This window comes from Pipra filicauda, unplaced genomic scaffold (assembly GCF_003945595.2).
Source record: "Pipra filicauda isolate LSUMZ 115617 unplaced genomic scaffold, ASM394559v2 scaffold10_size6260569_pilon, whole genome shotgun sequence".
NCBI lineage: Eukaryota > Metazoa > Chordata > Aves > Passeriformes > Pipridae > Pipra > Pipra filicauda.
In genome coordinates this window covers 3,145,505-3,170,789 of record NW_024103541.1, presented here as the reverse complement: position 1 = coordinate 3,170,789, position 25,285 = coordinate 3,145,505, and the positions used below count along the sequence as shown (strand labels likewise).

The following is a 25,285-nucleotide window of genomic DNA, read 5'->3' as shown; positions in this document are numbered from 1 at the left end:
TTTGGACACCTCCTCTTTCCCTTACACTTTTCAAAGGGCACGGGAAGAGAAGACCCACTATATTTGCATGGATGATAGAGAGAATGTTTCTGAATAAATTAAAATTTAAATGAAAAAATAATGCTTGCATAATTGCAAACCACATAATCCCCAAATGGCCTGAATGTTTCTACAAACATTTTGCAACACACTATTTGTTACATATCACAGATGTAACACACAACACAGAAACATCACACTCAAGAGCCAGGAGATCCACCAGTAAATTCAGGAATGGTACCTGGTTGTAACCAAAGACCTATATAAGCTGCCAATAACTCATGGGAACATGTAAAATCTTCTGTTGCTTTCTCTGCTTCCTAATTGTGACACAAAGTCTGATAATTTTAGCAGTCCATTTATTGTACTTTCTGTTTTACCTCTTAGTCCACAAGCAGCCAACTGGTATCAAAGTCCTTCTCCCTTTTTGGCCTCTACAATTAAAGCAAGATTCAGCAGCCAGCCAAACATCAGTCTCACCTCAACCTAGATTCTGCTACTGCAGGCTAAAAAGAGGGAATATGCTAGTGACTATGAATGAGAGATGGGGGAAAAGAGAAATGGGAATTACATCAAGCACATAGGTACTGTGCAGAATACAATTTTTAAAAGCATTTAAAATTATTAAATAAATGCCTCAATTTTGATTAATAGGTTAATTCCTCATACCTAGTTTTAACTCTTCTGAATCTAGCTATCTACATTCCCACTTGTGCATTATGATGCAGTGAAAAGTTGTTTCTCACTTAAAATGCTCTTCAGTGCCTGTGTGCAGTGAGACGCTTAACTTCCTAAGTAGCCAAGACTCAAAAATTTCCACTCAGTTTTCCTTTCCAGAAAACATATATTATATCCAATACAGGTTTAGGAAGATAAACCAAATAGACCAGTTCTCAGCCTTTCTCATGTTAGAATGGACAGTAGTACAGTTTTGTATTAGGAGTAAAAAAAACCAGTTTTTATGCTCTTTTTTTTTGAGAGAAGCAGAAAAGCAGACTCAATCAAGAACCTGGGACCTCAGCTGCAGGGTGAAAGGCAGAGCATGGGTATCCTGAGGGGCTTCTATTTTTCTTGAGCTTGTTCTTTTGCCCATTCCACTCAATTACCTTTAAATAATAGCTATCTCTACACTGTCTTTGGCCCCATTCCTGATTCCAGCAGCCTCTGATTCATTCACATATCACAGCTGGAGTCCCCAGACAGCGGAGATTACTGGCAGATTTAACAGTTATGAAGAAATGTTTTGGAGAAGAGTTTTACTAGATACATTTGCACTTAGAGACAAATGCTCAGCTAACAGTAATCAGAACTGAGGTGATCTTGACCTCGTTTCAAACTAGAAACAGCAGAATGAATTTAGAATGAGAGCAGGTTCCTACAGTCATGACAGTAACACTTAAAGTTCAATGAAAAGCCCTTTCTGTTCTTTCTAATGGAAAAGCACGTGACACAACTGAATCAGAACTTTATTTGTTATGAGCTGTTAAAAATATTGTCTGTTTGAATTCATTGCATGGATTGTCAGGCTGCTAACATATCATTATTTGAAATTTTGCAAGGATTCACAAAGTACTTCCCAATTTCCTGTGACAGTCTTATATACGTGCACTCAAGACATCTAAAACCATTTATAAGTGACAGTAACAGAAAAGATTAAAACAATCAAATAATGTGTTACATGAGTTTGCTCTGAGAGCCGTGACTTTATGATTGAGAGTTTCTGGACAAAACAAAATCTCTCCATCCCATTTACTTCTATGGACATCAAATCCAGGGCAGAAAAATGCAAATCTTTTGTAGGGTTGAACTGTCAGGGGAGTTAATGACGGACGTAAGAAGGAATCAGCAGAAGTTTGACAAGTATGCTGAGATCTAATACTTCCTGCGTAAACCTCTCCACTGTGGTGCTGTTTTTCTTAGTAACTCATCCACTTGGCTGTGGAAGGGGCACTGATCAGCATTGCTCTTATCGTTAAATCTACAATCATTTCCATTTGAGCATGGGGAGATGGCTGTTCCTGACTGCACTGGTTTTTGTCCCTCAGGCCTGTGTCCAAGACATGTCTGTAGCAGAGAAGCACCTACACTCAGGAGAAGGTTTGCTCCCAGAAAACCAGTGCTGCTCATCCTCGTGACGGCAAGCAGCTCCCACCAGGCTCTGCACACAGAAGGAGATGCTCCTGAATATCTACCTGTCCCTTGTAGATAGTGGAGCAAAGAGGGGTTTTGTTCCATTATCAACACTTCCCAGATCAAATGAGTGGTTCCAAATAAAGAGGGAAGGACAGTACAGGCAGCGATGACACAAGCTGATAAATTATGCGAGATGGAAGGCCAGCTCCGTGTTACATTGTCAGGACTGGGAACAGAGGCTAAGCCTGCACCTGAGCAGCTCTGGACAGTTGGACAGGTCCAGCAGGGTTTGCTGCCCCAGTGCCAGCCCTACTAGGGCCAAGAGCACAGTGGAGGTCAGAAGTAAGGAAGGGGGGAAGTAGCCTTTGAGTGGGGGCTGATGAAGGAGTGCCAATCATCCCATGTGCTGGGTTAGGGGAAGAGAGGAAGGGATCAGGCACAGCAAGAGGTGGAACATCACTGAATCTCTCAGGCTAAGCATGTACAGGAAGGCTGGGTACATTGCTCTGAGTAACAGACTAACAGATGGCTAGAAGGGAATCTAAAGCACACTCAGGCAAGAAGCAATACCAGAGCTGTGATAACAACACAGGTTTCCTGAATCCCAATCTGGTGCCCTATCCCACAGACCATGCTACTTTGCATATCTCATTAAGACATTTCCTTTTCTGTCTGTACAGCCAGTGCCTCAAAATCCCAGCATTTTCTGTACTTCAAACTGGACCATTTGGAAATATTCCCAGAGTGTGAATTTACTGGTTTGACTTGGGTATAGGGAAAATGATTTGTTTTTCTTCAGGAAGGAGCTGTAATTAGGCAGCTCTGTTAACTACAGATGTATATTTTTCAAGTCTAAAAAATGGATGCTTTCACAGATTGGTCAGGCCTTGATATCTGTGATAAAATTTGGACTGCATCAAACAAAAGTGTCCTGAACTGTGGTAAGACTGCACTGAGCCTGTGTCAGAATTATTTCGTAAATGAAGCTCACTTGGCCATGAACTTGTTTTATTCCCTTTTGACACAGAAGAATGGCTGATCAGAGTTTACTCTGATTATCTGCTAGATTTTTGGTGGCAGGAACTGACAGCACTTATGTTTACTCACTTTACTTCCCAGTGTTTGTGATCCTAAATAGACCTCAGCAACCTCACATGCCGTGAGAGAAGAGAAGCCCTGATGTAATAGAAGTCCTGAGCTCTGCTCTGCTCTGGCTTGAGAAAGAAATTGTACCAAAGCAGAAGGGTCACATGTACAGCAACAGCAGCAGTGCACAGGTCTACACTAGTACAAGCAGCAGACTTATCCTCCCGTTCCCACACTGTTCCAAGGAAAGCTGCACACTTATCAGTCACACTTCATCTGACTCCTTGGAAGAAGCCACGCTCCTTCTTTGTGGGTCATATAAGCTTGGGGCCAAGAAACAGGCCTTCCTTACTAAAGGAAAGTAAAATGACCTGAGAATACAAATGAAAGACAAAGACATGACAAAGCAGTTGATTACAATGAGCCTAGGAAGCACATTTCTTCCTTCTTCACCTGAAACAGATGCTCCTGCTGCAATGATAATGGGAGGAGCAATTTTGGTAGTGAACCCAATCTAGTGTTGAGTTACCTGAGATATCCTTATCAGGGAATGGAGGAAGCAGGTGAGCAAATACTGGTTTTGTGTCAGCTCCATGTTACTATCACAGAGCTATAATGGATATACAGACTATGTCAGCCAGGTCTGCTTTTCATGCAGACACAGCGACCACAGTCTAGACCACATTCTCTTTAGGCAGAAATCCTCCTAAAGTAGCAACTTAATATATCCAAAATCCCACTGTGGCAATACTGCTGCATTTGCTGCTTCCCATATTTATCATGTTGCAATACCAGCAGGAAATGTGACCAAATGGAGAGAGACATGTTCACCTTCAACCCTGGAGCAGAGTGACAGGTATAGAGAAGAGGTACACAGGTGAAAAGCAGTAAGAACAGGAGTAACCCAGGCATCTCATGCCTACATTGCAGCTTGCTTGTGAATTAGGCCAAAGAGCCTGCCAGAGCTGCTGCAGCTGCTGTGCAAGCAATTGTATGTCTCAAATAATTTCTTATCTAAATCCTTAGGTATATTTTTTTTTATGCTGCTGCTGAGATTTTCTACAAAATGGTGCTGCTGAGCCTTGAATGCTGCTTGCTTGGCCTTAATTCAGTGTTTGACACCCAAAGTCATCTTGTTTAATGCCAACCAGAAAATTTTGTTTGCCAATTGAAGGAGGTAGAGAGGGGAAATGAGGAATCCAGTGATAGAAAATAAATGCTATATGGTGAATGAATCACATAGGAACTGATATTCCAAAGTATGGGCTGAGGAAGGGCATATGAGGAGGAGGGGAAGAAAGTTCTCTCCTGGGAGCAGAAGCTATCAACACAGAGTGGGCTTGCAAGAGGGATCTGAAAAGGAGTAAAGATACCTGGGAAGAACAAGCAAATGTAGAAGGCAGATTGCAAGAAAAATGATGGTGCAAGTAGGAAGAGAAGCAAAGGCAAGAAGAGTGGGTAAAACAGAGATGAGACAGGACAGGAAGAACAGTCACACAGGCACAGTGCAGATCTGTATAGATGAGGGAATTTCTACCTCATTTCAAGAGGAAAAAAATTGGCGGCCTTACAGCCAGAATTAGCAGAGAATGAGGATGGATGATATGAGATGTTAGATACAATCCAGGAAGGAATCAAAAAAAAAGGTAATTCTAACTCCTGGATGCAGAGGGAGCATCTGTGAGTGCAGAAAGAAAGGAGTTATAATGGAGTAGAGAAGACCAGATCTCTAAGGCACATACCAGAGACTGGGCACCAGGAATGCCAAGGGCAACAACACTTGGCTCTGCCTTGGTGTTCAGAGCAGGCTGAAGGAGCAGAGGTCTGGATGTGACAGTGTAACTGGATCTAGGAGCAGACTAATACCAAAGATATATGGTAGTGGAGCTGTAGGTAGGAAAGGGTAAATGAAACTGTCACTTCTGGAGATCCTATAAGCAGAAAGTTTGCTGTTCCTCCTTCTCAGTCCTTGCTTTTGGCTGATGCTGTGCAGTATGGCAACGCTGTCACCCTTTTTTTTGACAACAGACAGAGATGCCACACTGGCTTAGTAGGGACCTGAGCCACTGAAGTGTGAAAGGACTGTCACACTGATGATTCTGCTCTGGTGCTTTTGACTCCTGAATCCCAAAAATATCAAGAGAAACAATGGAATTCCGCTCCAAAGGACAGGGTGCCGAGAACAGCTTAGAGTATTCCTTTCCTTAAAATGAAGTGACCTGCAATTTGAAAACTAGGAATAGATGGAAAAGAGAAACAAAAGTTCACTAAGCATGAGGCATTATAGGAGTCCAGCTTATGAACAGGACAGTCTGAAATTCTTCTCACCATTCTCTTTCTTTCAAATCTATCTCAAACCCTCTTTAACACTTATTTCTAACAAAGAAGCTCACACCTGAGTGTCAGCTCTAAGTTGATGAGAGGGCTATAAAACATCTTGTACCTTGTGTAGGCAGCTAATTCACTTGAAAAAATCTGCTAGTGTTATAAACCTGGAATGGGAAACTCAAGTGAGTTGTAAATAACAGCGAAATAAACTACCGTGAAAGCTGGCTCTTGTTTCCTCCTAAACTCATGCTCAGGGATGGTTGTGAACAGCCAGAGGAGCCAGCAAGAGAAATCAAAGCTGAAAAATTCAATTAGCAGATGAAATAAAGCCAAAGAAATTGAATAGAGGAAAATTCGATATCCAGCAGGTGAAGATTTTAGTGATCATGGGGCTTTTTAAAATATAATAAACAGTATACAAGATCAAATTTATATTGTATAGTGGGAATCCCCTTAATCCCTTCCAACACTATGTCTTGGTGTAGGAACCACGTCACTCTCAGACAGTGCAGAGGTTCTGTCTAGCACTGAACAGATCCCTATGAGTTGTAGGAAAAATCAACACACAAGAGATGGAGCTGAGTACTTCTTGGAAAGAGAGAGGGAAGTTTCTTTGGAGGTAACCAACAACTGTTGCTAGACAGGCATTGGCTGAGATCATTCCTGTTTTCAGTCATGGCATTTTATAGAGGCCTACAGGTGAATTTGATCATCTCTCTACAAAAGATAAGGAAAAAATGTGCAGAAAGACTCTGGATGACAGTAAATTTTTCAGGGGTTGCAACTCACTGCATTTTACCATTTGGCTCTTATGCATTTACTCAGCATTTCACTGTACATTAGCACTCATGCAAGTAATCATTAATAAGCCTTAAAATTACTATTTCTGAAGCAAGGGACAAAGTATACTTGACAGACCTTCCTAAGGATATAACTCTGGAGCAAGACTGTGCTTTGTATGTATAACATTCTCAGTGGACTGCTGCTGATGTCTGCCAGCTATTGTCCCTTGAGCCTTACACCCCATTTTCTCACAGCAGATCAGCTACCACATTCACATTGCATGGAATCTCCTGCGTTACCTGGCTGGCTGCACAAACTCAGCTGAAGTCTGTATCATACCATAAAATCCCAATGATCCCATCTTGCCTTGAAATGTGCAGTGACTTGGTTAAGGAATAAAACATACCAGGCACCAGAGTTAGACGTGTTTCCGAAATAAAGAATGGGTTGCCATTTTATGGTGTTAAAACGTAAGGCAAAATAGCCTCCCATAGGGACAGCCAGGCTCTCTCATGTTTCTGTTGTGTCTGATTCAAGGTGTTGCCATAGTTTAGGTTTCATAATTTACCCCAAGAACCCAGTGTGTTAATATCAGTCAATATAATGAGATTAAGGCAAGAAAGAGTAGGCAGCGCATGCTTTGTGCCTGTGGGTTTGTATCCAAACTCATATCTGCCAAACCTGCCATGACTCAAGTACAACACAAAAGCTGCCTATGAGGCTTAGAAGACCTTTAAAAGTCCTAAATGAACACAGCTGGTCTGCCCTGTCACAAAAATAGGCAGGTGGCTTCTCTTAAAGTAAAATACTTTTTCGAAGACAAAATGCAACAATAGCTGGCAGATTTCATTGAAGTACAAGAAAAGGTCCAATAATGCCTATATAGATGGAAGTAAGTGTTGCTTGTGCAGCAAACATTAATCCTGAAGTTTGTCTGGGCTCCAAACCTCTGTCAAGAAGAGAAGATTATAGAAAAGCTCACAAACCAGGAGGGCTACAAAGCAGATGGGTACAGTGTGAGTTTAGGAAGGAGTGCCAAAGGAAAGGGTTATGTGATCTATGGCACGAATTTTGATAGCTGGGGAGAACAGTCAGAGAAGGAAGGTTTCCAAAGAACAAATGATAGTCAGACACTTTCTAAATAAAACAAAAGGAAAATCACTCATTTTCCATTTGTGAGCTTTTAAAAATCCTAATATTTTCAGTTTGCATTGTTAATTAGAAAGGAGAGAGAGAGAGAGAGACGGTAGCAGGGAAAATTAACAGATTAATCAAAACTGTTCAGTACCAGAACTGGATGGAATGAGACAACACAGGAGGTAACTATTTTCTAAGGCTGAGCTCTGGTGCACAGCCTTCTCTAAAGCTGTGGGGAGCAGATGGGCTCCCACTGCTGCATCCTTCTGGCTTCCACCAGAAATATGCAAGTCTCCCTCTCACCAGAGTTGCCAGAGAAGGGTCCTTGTCTTAAGGGATTCCCTGGAGCTCAAGAACGTGAGAACCCAGGATGAGAACACAGATCTGAGGGGGGAAAATTGGAAACTCAGTGCTTGATAAAACAAAGATGTTCAAGTCTGGGAGGAACAGGAGGGCCCACTTTTTGCAGACAGTTTGTGTGAGTGCAGGGAGGATTAACATGCAGCAGGTAGAGGGCTTTCATTAAGGATGTGTTCAATATGACATTGCTCTTTGGACAGATGGAAGGGGGCTTATCTAGACTAGAAGAGGAGAAATTCATTTGACAATCAATCATACTGGTACACATTATTTCACGATTCTTAATCTATGCAGGATCTAGGCTATTATGGAAAATTAAAACCTAAATACATTTCCACTCATAGCTCAAGCTACTTGTCTTTAGTAGAAAAAACACTTAATTTCCTGATTTAAATTTCCTTGTCTTTTTCCCTCAACAGCTTGGAATAGTCAACCATCAGCAATACTACATGCTTTTTAATTATAGTGATGAAAAAAATCTTTTTGTTTCTCCACAATGGCATGAGATAATTCTGTTAATTCTTATAACAGTTTCCTACTGACTTGGAATCTTTATTAAAAAGCTGAGGCAACTGACTGCAATCTACTTTCTAAGGATCATTACTGTGTCAGTTTGAGTCAATTCAGCTGTTCCTTGAAAAGCATAGCATACATGTTTCATATAATATTTTATTTCAAAATGTCTTTGTTTTTATTACCCATCAAACTGCCTTTATTTTTTAAGCACTAAATGAACTTACAAAATTTAAGATACTGACCTGGATATAATTTTCATTGTGTTTTCAGCTATAAATTGTCATAATTATTCTAAAATAAAAATACTTTGTTCAGAAAGAGGGAGCTTTCTAAATAAAATCATCTGCCCATAGACTCTCTATGAAACATGTTCTCAGATTTCCCTGTAATATTAATCTTGCAGAGGGAATTCAGATATTCATATGATAAAAAATAGCAAATCTGCAGTGACAACCAAGTGGTGATTTTCTTTAAAAACCTTTCTAGCTAATCTGATTTTAGAAGACTCTGAAACACATTTCAATTTTAAATATTTTAATGTATCACAACCACTCCATTCTATGAATACACAGAAGTAAGATTCATGCAGAAACAAAATCAGAGGTATCCACACAGTCTTCCCATTCTGGCATCACATATGGAAGGGACTAGTGTAAGTCACATGATCTCCTGATGCCTCAGCTGCCCCATCAGTAAAGTCATGTGGGGTGGTAACTGTCTGTGAGATCTTTGGTTGAAAGACTATTTACAAAGAAACAGAATATGAGAGCAGTGATTTATTTTAATTCTGATTTTTTAAGGTCTTTACTTTGATGAACCTAATTCCAGGTTCAGACCTAGAATTTGTAGTGAAACAGGCTGAGATCTTAACGTATAACTCACGTGGGTTCACCATATACTCTCTACAGACACATTTGGGTGTTTCAGAAGCACATACTGCTTCTTTCTTTTTTTTTTTTTCTTTATTTTTGAAATCTTCTATTAAAATGTAGGAGATACTACTCTTATGGTAAAGTATGTTATCTGACATGAAATACACACATACATTTATACTTATATACACATACAAAGGATACTGTCTCTCAGTATCAAGGAGGCTGCATATAACTGGCAAGTAAATGAAACTATTCTAATTTACATAATTAACAAGCACTGTAGGACAGACTTTAATACAATATCTAACTGTGCAGTCTCAATAGAAAAGCTCAGATACTCCTCACTGATTTCTATCCCTGGCATCCAGTCACAGAACAGGACACCTTTCAGGAAACAGGACACCTCTGTTTCCAGCCTTTTATTTCACTATAATTCATCATGCCATGTCTTAAACACAGAATACAACAAGGCACTCTAAGGCTCCCATTACTTACCAGTACCCACCTTGAGATTACCTACAGATTTACAGAAAATGCCTTCAGGAATGTATCATCATAAAACACAAAGGTGCTCCATGAACTGAGCAAGCACCAGTGGGATACAGCAGGAAGAACACAACCCAGAAAGGACACAAATGCTGACATGAGTCTTTCATAGATTTTGTGGGCACAAGTTAATTTACATGCTGTTCTTTCTCCCTCATGTCCTATCAGAATTACAGCAAGTAATTACTGAGATTGGCTGTAGTCTCTTCAAAGTTTCTCGGTCCAAGAATACCTCAATTATTAGTGTTTTGATAAGTTTTCCGTCCAGTGTTTTTGATTTCAAGACAGAACTGAAAGACCTTTTTTTACATAAGGACATGAAAACGCACTTTAACTTACCCCTCTAATTTTTTTTCCTTTTTAAATAAATCCACTGTAATGCTTAAGAAGCCTACCTTTTAAATATCCCTTCCTTCTACGCGTTACATGTTTTTTTCATTCTGTGGTTTAAAGACAAGCATGTATCTGTTTGTATCTGCAGAGATGAACCTCACTCAGAAGTGACACATAACTTTCAAATCCCTGACTGACTCGTGTCAATAGAGAGTTATAACATAGGCACCTTATGAAGCTTCTCTGCAAAGCAGGCAGATTCTCAGCACAGTCAGTTAAGTATACATGAATCTATTTCAGTGCATTCCAGCACTATATCCTAAAGCATATTTTTAGGCTCAACATGCTGAATTAAAACGCAATTGTAGCTCTCTCTCTGTCCCTCACTGGACAGCTGAGCACAATGAAAGAGCTCCAGATGTATCCCAACAGAGCATGTTTACATGCACTCCCTGTCCCACAGCTCTACCTTTCTCGGGTCATGCAGCCAGCTCTTACCTCAATGGTGTACTGTTCAAAAATCCGGAGCTGAAGGAAAATGTCTAGCTTAATCTTCCTCTCATGGAAGAGCTCTTCCATCTGTACCTGGGCCTCGTCGAGCTGCTGAAGGACAGATTCGATGTGGCTGATGGAGCTATTGTGTGGGGTCTTATTGTTGGAAACCGCAGAGTCCCTGCAGCAAGGCAGAAAGCATGGTTAAAGCTCAGCTTTAAGGCAGGCAAAAGAGCAAGAACTACACACTTGCGATTCTGCGGCTGCTGAGAAGCACACCCAAGCACAAAGGGCTGAGGGAACGTGTACGCAAGACTCATCTCGTCTACTCGCCGAAATCCTGTGGCTCCTGAGCTCGGCACAAAGTTTGAACAAGAGGATCATCCTTTCTTGTGTCATGACACTGTGACCTTGCACACTTGGGAGGGGAAGAGAATGGTACATCAATCTCAGTGCCTCTCTTGAGGAGACTGGCTGGCAATACCCTTTAATCCTACAGGGTGACCTGCTCCAGCCTATACTCACATCAAACTCAGAGATGCTAGAACTTTACAAGCTAGTTTTCTGTATTTTTTTATTAGTTATGGACTAATTGAATCAGAATTATGAGCATTTTAGACCAAGGGGTATGGATACCTTGATTTCCTTTGGATTACGTGGTATAGCAATAGATGTAGAAAACACTGTAAAAAATTCCACTGAAGAAAAACACCTTTCAAACACTCCAAGAGATACTGACTTGTCTTTTCATTGGGGTAAGTGAAATGAAACATGCCTGTAACAGGTCAGATACTGCTCCATTTACATTTTCCATATACAGGCAGCAGAAGGGAGCAAACCCTTTAAACTAGTGGGCTAGGACCAAGAGAGAGTTTGTTGTACCTGAAAGGACAGTCCTGACAGTTCCTTTTCTATTTGTGCTCTCACATACGTTAATAAGCTCACCTACAGTCTGTTACGTCCTCAGTAAATTTTTTTCAATGACTATTTCATGGTTAAATAACCTTTGCAGACATAAAGAGCTGAAAGCTATCCTCAAATCTTCCACAAAAGGTCCCTCAGCTTTCAGAAGAACCAGAAAGGAAACTCCAAGGCCAGAATTTAATCTTGGCTTTAGTACTTTGGCTCAAACAAGATTTAGATGCAATGGTCTTCTCCATCCAACCTGCTCAAAGGTGTGTGAGAGCAGCTGCATTATTTGGCACATTTAATCCAAGACAACAGAAAACCCTACGAAATACACTGGTAGGATGACAGGATGAAGTGGGTAAGCAAGCAGGTCTTACCATCTTTCCTATCGATCTCCAGTTCTGCCTTGGAGAAGGTGGGGAGGACAATTACAAATCCAACAGCACCTATCAGACTATCAGTGCACCAACAAACTCCCACATGTGCAGTGACCCAGCTGACAATATTGGGAGACAAGTGAGATGTCAGGTAATGCTGCCAAGCCACCACACTGTCCTGCAGGGACCAAATGAGACTGGGAGCCATTCTTCTGTCCAGCAAACCTGGGCAGCTGAGGAGGGATTCCCATGGAGTCTCCCCACTATGGAAGAGTGCTAGTATGCTTGCAATTTTTTAGGTTTTTATTCCCCTTTACTGGGTTGAATTTTCCCTCCATAAATATACAGCAAAGCATTTATAGTTCTGTAGTTTTCTACAGAACTTAACTGAAATGCTCATGCTTTGCTCTTTGCAAATTATCGTCACGTAGGGTCAGATCAAAACAACATACAGTCAATTTAACCCTGTCATTGAGCATAATTGAGAAAAAAACAAGTATAATCTTTTGAAAGTGCTTTAAGTCGAACTAGGCACTGACACAGAGTCATTTAACTATGTTTAAAACACACCTTCAAGATTTTAAGGCAAAAAACCACACACGTTATTCTGTTTTCAGTGTGCCTTAGAGGAAAAGAGCAAGCATTTGCCTGAACATCTGAAGTCTAAGAGTAAAACTAAAAATACAGAATGCTATTAACTGCACAGTAGTTAGCTCTTTGGATGTGTTTTGCCTCTTTTTCCTCAAATATTTGATGTTTGATACACTGAACTTCAGACGCTCCAGCATTATTCTGAAGTAAGAACTACCAATTTCCCTTGCTTATAAGGTAATATTACACTAATATTGCTCTCCAGGTGTTATGGTTTATGCCTCACTCTGTCAGTCTGTTTTCAAGTTCTTGATGATCCCAGAGTCTCTCTCTCTGCCTCTACATTAGAGCTGTACAGAGGCAGAAGGGATGAAAATAACTAGGTGAGATTTTGAAACTAGAGCTTAATCTGAGGCTGCATCCAATCAAGTCCTGTTTCCTTCAGTCAGCACCTGTCTTCTGTAAAAGGACATGAAATATGTCTTCATTCAAATGCAGGATTATTACTATTCATACATTACCTAAACGACTCAATGAATTATTCAAGACTGGTGTTGAATAATCTCTCATGGGATCTAGAGACACACTTAGTTTTAGAAATTCTTTTTCATTAAATATTTCACTCTCCAAATCAAGCCACCCTTGCATTTCAGTGAGTGATGCAATACAAAGGTTTAAGAGTATTAATCTGATATTTTTTTAACAGTCCTGTCAGATAAGGTGTTGACAATCCCTGGCTAGTTTGGTTTGAGAAAGATCTCCCTTCAGAAAAAAACCATTTCTGAGATTGGAATGCTTCTGCCACAATATTTCTTGCTCTTTCTGGTGAGAAATTCTGGGGGAGAATTAATATAAGATCCTTACTAATCTTTGAAAGGTTATGGATTACAGTTACAAAATTCAAGGAAATTATTGGGAAGAAGATATAAGAAAATAAACTTCGGGGAACATAAGATTGAACTCAGGACATTGCTGCTGAGTTTGTTAAAAAAGAACACTGTGCTCCTATAACCACTTTCAGTGCTTTAACTGGGAGAAAGCTCAGTGAGATATACCCATTATCAAAAGCTGAACTACTGTAAAAAAGGCAAAATACACAACTCTTCACTGGCTTTTTTTTCAGCCCCTAACATTCCTGCTCTTTCACACCTCACTGAAGCAAGTTATTGTTTTGCCTTTCACAGATGAGCAGAAATATTTCTCCCAGCAGCACCCCTAGAACTGCAGTTCAAAACATTTTCTTTGCCATGGCTGCTGAGAACGATGATCACCTCAGTAAAACACTGATAGGGAAGAATGGAAAAAAAGTTTCCAGTGTTAACCATGACAGGTACAGAGTTGGTAGCCAGGCCTGTTTTATTTCTGACAGGTAGGATCTCTGATCTCTGTACTCACAGTGGCCCTGAAGACCTTGTGTGAAGAACAGTTCCAGGCATCGTATTTAGCTCAGGCAGCTGAGCTTTTCTTCACCCCTCTGGAGGAGACACAGAGTGCCATTACACAAGTGATCTTCTCTAAACCAATATCTGTTCTCTCAAAGATAAGGATAAGAAATGTAAAACTTTCCAAAGCTCTAGTAATTTTATTGCTTTTAACCTGTGTTATGACACGCTTAATAAGAGCGATGTATTTCATTCCCTTCATTGTTGTAGCATTTGCAATCTTCAGCTATTCTTCACAGCAGGTACAAGGTGATCCACACTGTGAAATGCAACCTTGTGTTAAGGAAAGATTGCAGCAATTTTAGTTTTTTTGCTTTTTATCCTTTATCTGTGTCTTCTTTACTGTCACCAGCAGCCACAAAAGCTGTTAGAGTGGGCACATGCAGAGGCAGCTTCATGGTTTTTTCCACACAGTTCTGCTTCACTATTTGAAAGAGTCCAGGATCCCATTATAGGCTTTGGAGCTAGTCAGAGTGCTCAAAACCAACACTTCAATAAGATCATCTTGACAGTTCCGTACTGCAAACCTTTGTGTGTTTTGTCCTCCAGACAGCGTTCTCTCTGTGTCTGGTCTTGACTTTATCAGAAGCAGGGGATCACTTTGCACAAATATGCTCACCTTGTTCCACCTTGCTCACTGCCCAGAATACAAGCCAGACACCAAACCCAACAGTTCTTTGTTAAACACGACTGCCACAAAACCTGCCTTGGCATTTTGCAAATGGACATGACACCAATTCCAAACCAAAAGTCCCAAAGCTGAGTCCACTCTTTTCAAAGACTGAAACTAAGAACTGACTAAGTTTACATTAAGAAAAAGCTGAAGTCCCACACACCATCTTGCAGTTCACCTCTTCCCATGCTCCACTGATTTCCAGCTCCAGGTATTACCCTGGCCATGCTCCAACTCTACATGCCAATTTCCTACTGACTCAGGTGCAGGCAAAAATCCTTTAGGCCAATCCCACAACCAGAGCCAGGACCGCTTGAACACAGACACTTTCTGCAACCCCACAAACCATTTCCACACTCCACCTGATGAGCATATAGAAGGTCCCTTTCAGGCATCTCATGTGTGTTCACACTGAAGTGATGCTATGCCAACAGGTAGGAAGAATAACCAAAATTCAGAATCTCATTGCCATTTTTGTGATCTCATAGAATTGCCATAAAGTTTGCAAACACTTCCTGTGCATAAAGGGAAATTACCATGCAGAACTTTGACTTATCTGCTCTGGCTGGCCATACATACATTCTTAGCTAAAACTCCTTCCCTCTGGCAGTCCACTTTCCAAACCCAGCATGTTTCTTTTCTACTTTTCTCATCAGTAAAGGTGAAGATGGATGGAACCTAGCTATGTCTGCTTCTGATCCTTCCTCTCCAACTCTAATCTCAGCAAACAGTACCAGAGCTCAGATCCCTCACTCTCCCACTGCGATGCAGGCAAGCCATATACAGCAAGACTAGGAATTTACATGGGCTCTCCAATGTGGCTGTCCAAGGCTGAAAGGCAATCAAAATCTAGAGCAGCCCTCTCAGACCTCTTTTCTGACCCAGAGGAGAACACTCTGCCTCCAGAATGACAGGAAAAAGTATAGAGAAAATCTCAGCACATGCAGTAGTAGAAGGCTCAAGGACTCCAGAAGGGCTCTTAAGAGCAGAACTCCACCAGAGTCTTTCATTATCCATTCTGCTCTAGAGCACCTTAGGCTTTTCCTATCATGGCTCATGGTTTTCTGAACTTTTCAGGTGGGAAGTTAGGGCATCAGATTAGGAAAGCTCAGGGTGAGGAGGATGATCTAACTCTCTGGGACAGTGTCTGGTGAAATGCATAAGACCTGGGAGATTTGCATATTATTTATGTATACAGAACATGCACACTGTGTGCTTGTAAATAAGGGTAACCTGTAACAATACAGAGATCTAAATAATAAGTGATGCATTGGACTTGGTTTGACACTCAGTACATCCCTTAAAGGCAGGAAAACTCACTGCTGTCAACAAAGTTGAAGGCACAGTAAACCACTGTAAGAATAAATGAGAGAGATTTCTCAATTACAAATTCTATGTAAGTTTACTCTGCAAACACTCATGTGATGATATTTGCAGACTGAGAAAGCAAAAAAAAAAAAAAAGCCCAAACCCCAACTTCTTCATGTATTTTAAATCAGGCAAAATGAGCTGTTTTAATTCATAACACAAGTAGAACCAGCAGTATAAGAGCCTCTTTGACACTATGAATAAACCCCACATAGACAAAGATAAATAGAAGGGTGCTGCATGCAAAATGAAATAGTGAAGACTGTTAGACACGTGTGTATTTTATTAAGAGGAATACACTTCTCCTAAATCGGGAATAACCATATAAATCACGAGGCCTCGGCTCACAACCATTTAACAATCTTCTATAAATACCAACTAAAAATATTCACTTCAAACACATTTATTTCAATTCACTTCACTGTGCCTATAAATAATCTCTCTGTCAAACAGAAACCCCATGCTGATCCACAGACTACTCTAATCAGTCCACACAAATCACTCCTTGCAGTTTCAATGAAACACTCAGGGAATCTGAAGAATTATAAAAAAGCAAAGAATTAATAAACTCTCCCAATTAATTCTAGCTTACAGTTCCACAGCATGTATCAGATTTCTCAAAACCTGTCCTCCAGGTGGATGCTTACCTGAGCTGTTGGATTAGATCTTCCCCTTCTTTAATAACGTTGAGGGTAGCATCCAAGGTGGCTGTTTGTTGCTGCTGAAACTGCTTGATAAGCTCCTGAACCGCATCCACAGAGTCAGCACAGACATCCTCTAAGAGCTCCTTCTGCAGATCTTCCATCCATGTCCACAGCTGGGAAGGAGGGGAGGGAAATATAAATCACAGAGGGATTGAGATTTAACCCTTTTGCTCTCTATTTTCAGATCCATAGGCATTAAACAGGGCTGCATGTTTCACATGAAAACTGTAGCAGTGAATCTGATGAGAAAACTGACCTAAAATTTCTAAAATCAAAAAGATACATTTGTTATCGATCCCATTTAAAGCAAGAAAGTAAGATAAATACAGTATGAGGTAGGTTTTTTCAAAAATTAATTTGAATTTCAATTTATTCTATGACAATAACTAATTATATTATTCTCATTAACTCTTTACACAAGTAACAAATTACAGACTCCTACAGTTGTGACAACCTAACCCTTTCAGGAGCTGAGCACTATCAGCTGCTATTAATTTTACATGCAGCTGAAGCCTGTTGCAGAACAGACCTAAAATCTTTGGTATGTATGTACAGTACTGGCTGAAGTCTAGCTGTGCCTACTCAGCTATGCCTTCCCAGGGTTTGGGGTTTTGTTTTTTTTTTTTTGTTTCCAACACTTAAACCTCCTCCTCAAAATGCACCTCAGACTCTGCATTTTAACTCTGGGAATATCCAAACATAGGAGACAGCAATATCACCAATCAACCCCATGCAGATGCATTAATTTTAAATAGTCTTGACTACCAATTTTAAAACCACAATCACAGCAACAAATCATTTGCAAGTGCTTAGATGAGAATTTCCAGCCAGCTGTTCATCAGAGGTCTGGACAGGGGCAGGCATGTCCCAGCAGCCTCTCGCTGGCTGTAAAGGCTTAAAGCGAACGGAGGTTTCCCCTTTAAGCTTGCTCTGAAGAGTGAGTGTAAAATTCCACCTACCGAGCTGGCAGCTTGCCAGCAAATCCTAATGACTCCACCAGAGAGACTGTTTTCTGTGCCATGCTTGCCCCATTAACCCACATTTTGCTGGTATATGCTGCGAGGAAGCAGAGAAGTACGGGAGTGAGAAACAACACGTTGCACCAGTGCACTGGGAAATGTCAAGGGACACGGTGCTGGCGGCAGCTTTGCCTGCCACTCCAGGGAGCTGCAGAGCAGTTGGTCTCAGAGGGACCTAGGGGTGCACATGGAAGGGACAACAGACGTGTGTGGGTGGCAAAGAGCTGGTAAAGCCATTCGTGTTCAAAATGAGTTGCTCTGGATCCGCATCCTACAGCATTTCTTCTTAGACTGCGAATTCTGCGTGTCCACATAACACGAGAGGAGGACAGGGACACCTAAGGCTCCAGCTGGCAAAGCTTCTCACAGCCCAGGGTCTACACCTAAGGCCAGTCACCAAATGCTACACTATACACACACTAAGGACTTTAAGGATATCATGCTGACCTAAACCAAAATAATCACAATCAGAACCTGTCCCAGCACTGCTCATGATACCAGAAAAGAGAGAGCCCAACATCTTGTGCTCTATCCCCACCTCTGTTACTGACTCCTTGCTTGACAGACTTACAAAAACAAGTTTTAAAACATATGCTTAATTTGAAGGCTTTTTAGATTTTCAGAGTCAACTTTGAATATTTTGGGTAAACACCTCTGTTTATTCATAAGTAGCGTAATCATAATGGACTGCCCTACTACTGGCCTGCAATGGAATGTATTTGCTCAGGGTATTTTACATATTTTCACATTCTCAGGAAAAAGGCATAGTATAAAAGAATGAAATATAAGTAAGCAGTCAGGCTTGTGAAATAAATGAAAGAACAAAAACACATTTAAAGAATCAAATAGAGAGTTTTTTTCATTTGTGGCCTTAGATTCATGCCCTGAACTTTGACAAGCCACCATAAAGGAAAATGCATTAATGCCTTTATATATGAATTACATTCAGAATCTTTCTGGTTTTGATCCAATCCCTCAAATCACTCAAACAGTAGGGACAGCTGGACTATAACAGACGAGGACCAGGTTGTTCAGGAATATTCCTTTTTCTGCTTAGCAGATCTTCAAGTAATAGAGCACATTGTAAATACAGAAGAGAAAAATGGCTATGTGTTTAAACCATCATCCTGTTTCGAGGTGGGAAAGCCAGCAGTTTTTTAATTTCTTTCTGTTCTTTGTCATATCTCGTTTTCCCATTTAAGATAACAAAAAACGCTCCTTTACAAAAATGACAGTGAAATCAAGAACTTGCTTCAATGTTAGGAATCTCTTGAAATCATCATTAGAAAGGGCAGAGTAGAAAGTTTCCAATCCCCCAATTTTCAGAGGAAAATCCTGTTTTCAAAAGTGTCTTCAGAACCCAACTTTTACCAGCAGCCAAAAGGATTTTGACATTTAATATCCTAAATCACTTTCTGAGCACACTTCTAAATCAAAACAGTTTTAAAATACTTAAACTCTATTGTACTCACCTGGAACCAAAACACTCATTAATTTCTGAGAGCACTCAAATATATTAACTCATATTAGCTTCAGATGTTTCCATTAATGACCTCTGACTGTGAGGATTTGCATAATAAAATCTATCAGAATCTAGGTCATCCTTGACTCAGAGGCCTTTAATCCTCTAGCCTTCACCAATCCCTGGGAAACCCTAATACAAAGATCAGTCAATAATATTAGGAAGATCTATCAGGAACAATTCACAATAGGAACCTGATTCAAAAATCTCCCAGGTTATGTGCTACAACTAATAGCACCTGGAATAAGTTGCTACCAAGCCCCACTTGTGAATGCCACAGCAGTGAAAAGATGAACTCCACTGTCACTGCAACACCAGAGTCAGAAAGGCTGTTAATCATGAAACAGAAATCACATCCTGGTTGTCACTGCTCAGGAAAATCACTCCCTATTAGTGCTTGATGTTTCATTCCACTGCAACTATTCAACCACTTAAAAAAAATCCTGACTATTAAAGCCCCAAATCACTAGACACCTTGTGCATTTCCAGTTCATGCTGTGACCTACTCTAAGCAGTTAGATAGTCTAGACTGAGTGAACTGTTTCAATTTTTCATTGAAATCTGACACATTGCACAGCACAACTTTTATTTCACATGTGCAGAAACTGACTTCTTTTATTCTTAGCACAAGCAAAATTTGTGAGCACCTGTCCCATTCACCTACGTACTCCAAACTTGATCCCGTGCAGAGGGCATATGTAGATACATGCAAACATTCCAAATATTAAGGCAATATTTCCACATACACCTGTGATGACTTTTACTAAGTTTTCCAGTGACACATGTCTCCAGAAAAGAAGATAACTTCTGCATTGCATTATTTAACATGTACTAAATCAAAAATACAGAATCCTGGAAAACAATAAAGAAGAAACAGAAAAATAATTTTTTGTGCTTCCTTTGATTGGTCTGGGCTTTGGTATGATTAATTGGATATGGAGATACTAATGCATTAGTGGTAAAACCTGAACTATGTCTATCAGAGAGATTCGACCACAAATCTGACTGATGGAAACCACATGCAAAAATGTTATAATTATCAGCTACACAAAAGTCTCAGGCAAATACCTCACCCTAAAAAGTTCATGCTGAAGGTCCACAGAGGCTCCAGAATTGAGGCTTTATTTATCAAGGTAACATGGCTTTACATAAGAAAATTAATTATCTCCTAGATAATTGACTCCTAGAACAGGGGAAAAGAAGAACGACACCTCTTCTTTCTTTTAAGGGAGCATCTGGTACCTCTCATACATTGTAACAACCTCTGCATCTTTCTTGGATATAAAACACAGGCAGCTTCCCTCCATCCAAGAGACAATACAGCTCTTTATTCCCAGCTATTTTAGCTGATGCAATACCCTTCATTTTACTCAAGTACTTAATGAGACCACTTACTGTAGGTTTGAAGGACATCTGTGCCTGTTACTTAGAAATTAATGCTTCTGACTTAGAGTAAGGGACTACTTTAAACAAAATCTGAAACCTAAAGGGATTGCTAAGAAAATGTTGCCTGCATGATTGGAATAACTGTTAAAGACCCAGTGTTTATATGCTGCTATTTGTAAGTGACAGAGATGAGTTATACTCCCCTCAAAAGCAGTTTAAAAACACTGAGTAATGAGACCATTGCAAAGCAAAGAACCAGACAGTTCAATCCATGAAAATTACCATTGTATAACATTTTTTTGCCAGTCATTCCAAACAAGGATGTTAATGGAAAGAAGCAACTTTCCAGGGTATATGTGCTACCCCTTCACTATGTTAGAGAAGCATCATGTATTGTAGGACAGGCCTCAGAAAGGTGCTCATGACAACTCAGCAAGTGAACATTCATCACAGCAATGAAGACTAGAGCAGAATGCAGAAGAATTCAGTGAAATACAGGGACCCTGGTGCTACTCCATGAATTGTTCAGAGAAGCAAGGGCAGGCTGGGGAAAAAAAATCCAACCAAACCACAAACAGAATTGCTCCACAGAGAGTTGTCCATCAACTCTATTTGACTCTGCTACTATGACAGGCTTACACAAACCTATTCCGAGTAGTAACATTTAGCTTTTTCAGAATATGCATTAGGAAGTCACATAGACCTCAAGCTCAGAGTAATTTATGGCAGGACTTGTCTGTGCTTATGTTTAAGCACCTGTTCAAGTACTGTTTTGCATCTGGTTTCACTGCACAACCTTTACTAAATTGCCTGTTCTACTTCAATTTCCCCACACCAAAATGGTGGAGATGCTAAAACTTTCCAGCACAATTACAATTAACCTACATCAGGTGATGTTTATTCACACTTAGAATGCATCCAGTCCTGTTTCAGTTGAAAGAATTGGTGGTTGTTTTAAATTGGAAGTGTAATTTCAACAACATTGTCCAAAGTCACATTCAAGGTCTTGTGGAAACATCAACAGAAACACAGAAAACGATGTGTGTAATGATGAGCTGCAAAGTGACCACATGCCACCAGTGAAGTGTCACATAATGACAGCACACATAATAAAACGTGACAGGATGGGATATGACCAGACACTACACATGAAATGCCACAATATGTGACTTCCATGGTAAGACACAACCGATGAGACTCCCTGCTGCGAGAAGTAATGTCAGATACCACCAAACTGGTTGGGAAGAAACGACGAGTGGAAAGAAAGGGAACATTCTGTGAAAAATCTGATCTCTTCCTAACCTCTTTCTTGCTTTTTCCTTTTTCCTGGCCAATTTCTTGACATTCATCCTTGGTTGGGCTGCATCTGGTGCTTCTGTATGCTGATGCTTTTTAATTAGTAACCTTGCCTGTGGCAAAAGGATTTGCACTGCCTAAACATCTGATGCTTTTTCCAAGACCTGCATGGACCAGACTGATATAGCACAAAATAATCTCCTCTCAAGGGAAACATGCTTTGGGTAGCTAGGCTTACATCAGGGAATGTGTAGATCCCCACCTCAAGGTCATGTAAATGTAATTCAGGGACTTTGCTCTAGGAGGGAAAATTGGCTTATAACTGAAGAATCAGATGTACATGTTCTGTGCTTCTTCTACTACCATCATAAATTGTAAAAACATGTTCCTCTTCTACTGTAATTTTAATATGTTACTTGTAATTATGAATCTGGATGTAATTAACTTCAGCAACTGTACCAAGAAAATTCTGCACTTGATCATTCTGATAATAGGCTTAGAAAAGTTTTTCCTATATCAAAGATTTACTCAGATTTACACCAGTGTAATATAGTACAATTTGGTGCTGGAGAAGCTTTCCATACTACAAAATCAGCAATTTACTAAAATAAATGCAGGTATCATTACATTCTCCTTTAATTTTTCACTGGTTCATTATTTTTTTACTGTTTCACTACTTCTCAAATGGAATTTGCACCATCTCTTTCCTCTGTGCTTTTTCCAGTGACTGGCCACTTGCAGTCTTACCCCGATCTGCTGCTTTGAGCCTTTTCTGAAACTTTGTGCACTATGCCCTAGGAATCTCAGAAATAAACCACTTGTGACAATTCCGAATCATTCTGAAACTTGCTAAGGATTAAACAAACTGTGGGGCCTTTCTTTAAGGAAACAGTCTTGTTGGATCCATCGACTTCAAACACTACACTGACACCCTTTTAAACTTGTTGCATAACTCTATTGCACACGTGTACTTAAGGCACAACAGAACGTGTCTTTGAAGTGATGAGTGAGTTACAGGAGTGTCTCTGAATGGCTTTGATGCAGATTTACTCAGTACACAAATTACTGCAGGCACCAGCTGCCCACTCTGTTGCCTTCGTACACAGAGGTAAAGCCCATGCACTGGAACTGGGGGAAGCTCATCTTCCTCAGCTTCAGGCAATCGGGACAACAGGCAGTCATGTGTCTAATAAAAAGGTACTTTATGAGAGTTGGCACGTCCTATTTAAAGATGTTCATAAAAATCCCTTCTAGCTGCAGCATGAACCACAGTTATCTGGAGAACAAGGCATACAGGCTGGAGACCCATCTCCATAAACACACAAAACACATGCAAAAGCCCTCAAAAGCCATTGACAATATTTGAGTGGAGCCATCATTCAGCAACAGTGCTGGTGAATGGCCTGAAAAATGTGGATAGCAAAGTGTGAACTTAGATGCAGTCTATAGGAATCCTTTGGCTAGCACATGGCAGAAAGATTGAAAAAACTTCTCTTCCATGTGCCTGCCCTCGCTCTGCAGCAGGTTTGCGTTCCTGACATTTGATTTATGTGGCTGCATTTACAAGCATTTAATTCTTATTACTTTGATTCTGTCCCACAATTTTTTGCCATCACAGATGGCAGAATTTTATTCACTAGTGGTCTGGCTGTGCTTCAAACTCTCCGGCTCAAGAGTGGGATGTGCTGCCAGGATACCACAGCTCTTTTCATTCTCAGCTTCTTAATCCTTCATGAAAAAAACTTGCTTTTAGGCAACAAATGGACAGGAAAGAAGGGCACCCTGCACCACCCCAGTTGTCCTGCTTCCTCAGTCCCAGGTCATTGGTCGCTTTACAGACAAGATTTAACTCTGGAAAGAAACCACCAAAGTTAATGACTGGTGAATGCTGGCATTTTGGTCAAAGCCACAGTCTACCCTCTGAAGCTGGAGAGAGATTTGCTTCTATTTTGCTGCTTTACATATCTCACACAAAAAATAACACTTTTCATAGCCACAATTATCAGAATGATAACAGTAAGCTCACAACCCATCTATTCTTCTCCAAGAGATCTGCCACACAGGCAAGGGATGGCACACACGTAACCTCTATGTGCAGCTCTGGCAGTTGAATTCTATCTCTGCTTTCTGCCTGCAAATCCACCTCTGATAAGAATATTAGAATGTTTAGGAACTGAGCACTTAAAAAGCAAAACAATACAAAATGAAAACCAACCAACCAAAACGCCCAGCAGTTACTTAGAATCACAGAATCATTAAGGATGGAATAGACCTTTAAGATCATTAAGTCCAACCATCCATCTACCACCACCACCCTGTTCACCACTAAACCATGCACTTACATTCCATATCCAAATATTTTTTGAACACTTCTAGGGTTAGTGACTCCACCACTTCCCTGAGCAGCCTGTTCCAATGATTGACAACCCTTTCTGTGAAAAAGAATTTCCTAATATCCAAACTAAATCTCTGCCAGCACAACTTGAGGCTGTTTCCTCTCATCCTGTCACTTGTTACTTGGGAACAGAGACCGACCCCCATCTCACTACCACCTCAGGGAGTCACAGAGAGCAATAAGGTCCCCCCTGACCCTCCTTTTCTCCAGACTAAACACCTCCAGTTCCCTCAGCTGCTGCACATAAGACTTGTGCTCCAGACCCTTCACCAGTTGTCCTTCATTGTCCTTCACGGGACACACTCCAGCACCTCAGTGACATTTTTGAAGTGAGGGGCCCAGAATTGGACACAGAACTCAAGGTGTGGCCTCCTCAGAGACAAGTACAGGGGGTGGTCACTGCCCTGGTCCTATGGCCACACTATTGCTGATCCAAGCCAGGATGTCATTGGCCTTCCTACCCACCTGGGCACACTCTGGCTCATGTTCAGCCAGCATCCCCAGGTCCTTGTCCATGGGGAAACTTTCCAGCCCCAGCCTGTAGCACTCCATGAAGTTGTTGTGACCCAAGTGCAGGACCTGGCACTTTGATTTATTGAACCTTACAAAACTGGCCTCAGCCCACCAATTCAGTCTCTCCAGATCCCTCTGCAGAGCCTTCCTCCAGCAGATCAACAGTCCCACCCAACTTGGTGGTCTGTGAACTTACATAGGGTACACTCAATCCCTTATAAAAGCATTTGGGTTTTTTTCATCCTCTTGTCTTGTGATTTCTATGCTTATAATAGTCTCCTAATCAAACTACACGGATTCAGCTCCCAGAAAAAAATAATGTTCATGCTTATAAAGGGCATAAGTCTAAGATTTGAGGTTTCACAGCCCTGCAGTGAGAGAGACTTTCAAAGTTTGAGTTTGCAGGTTAATGTAATGTCATGCCAATGAAGGACAAATTTCTAGCTCCTGAATAAGGCACAT

The 25,285-nt window shown here is 40.7% G+C and overlaps 1 protein-coding gene across 8 annotated transcripts in view; it reads right to left on the bottom strand.

The window, feature by feature from the left end:
• The window catches only part of KALRN (kalirin RhoGEF kinase), a 508,531-nt gene that overhangs the window by 180,047 nt on the left and 303,199 nt on the right, over window positions 1-25,285 (bottom strand). For all 8 annotated transcript variants that reach the window (XM_039381883.1, XM_039381881.1, XM_039381876.1 and 5 more), the window contains exons 13-14: window positions 16,636-16,805; window positions 10,635-10,809 (exon numbers count right to left, since the gene is read on the bottom strand). In XM_039381883.1, the coding sequence (XP_039237817.1) occupies window positions 10,635-10,809; window positions 16,636-16,805 (345 nt within the window). The remainder of the gene's footprint in view (window positions 1-10,634; window positions 10,810-16,635; window positions 16,806-25,285) is intronic.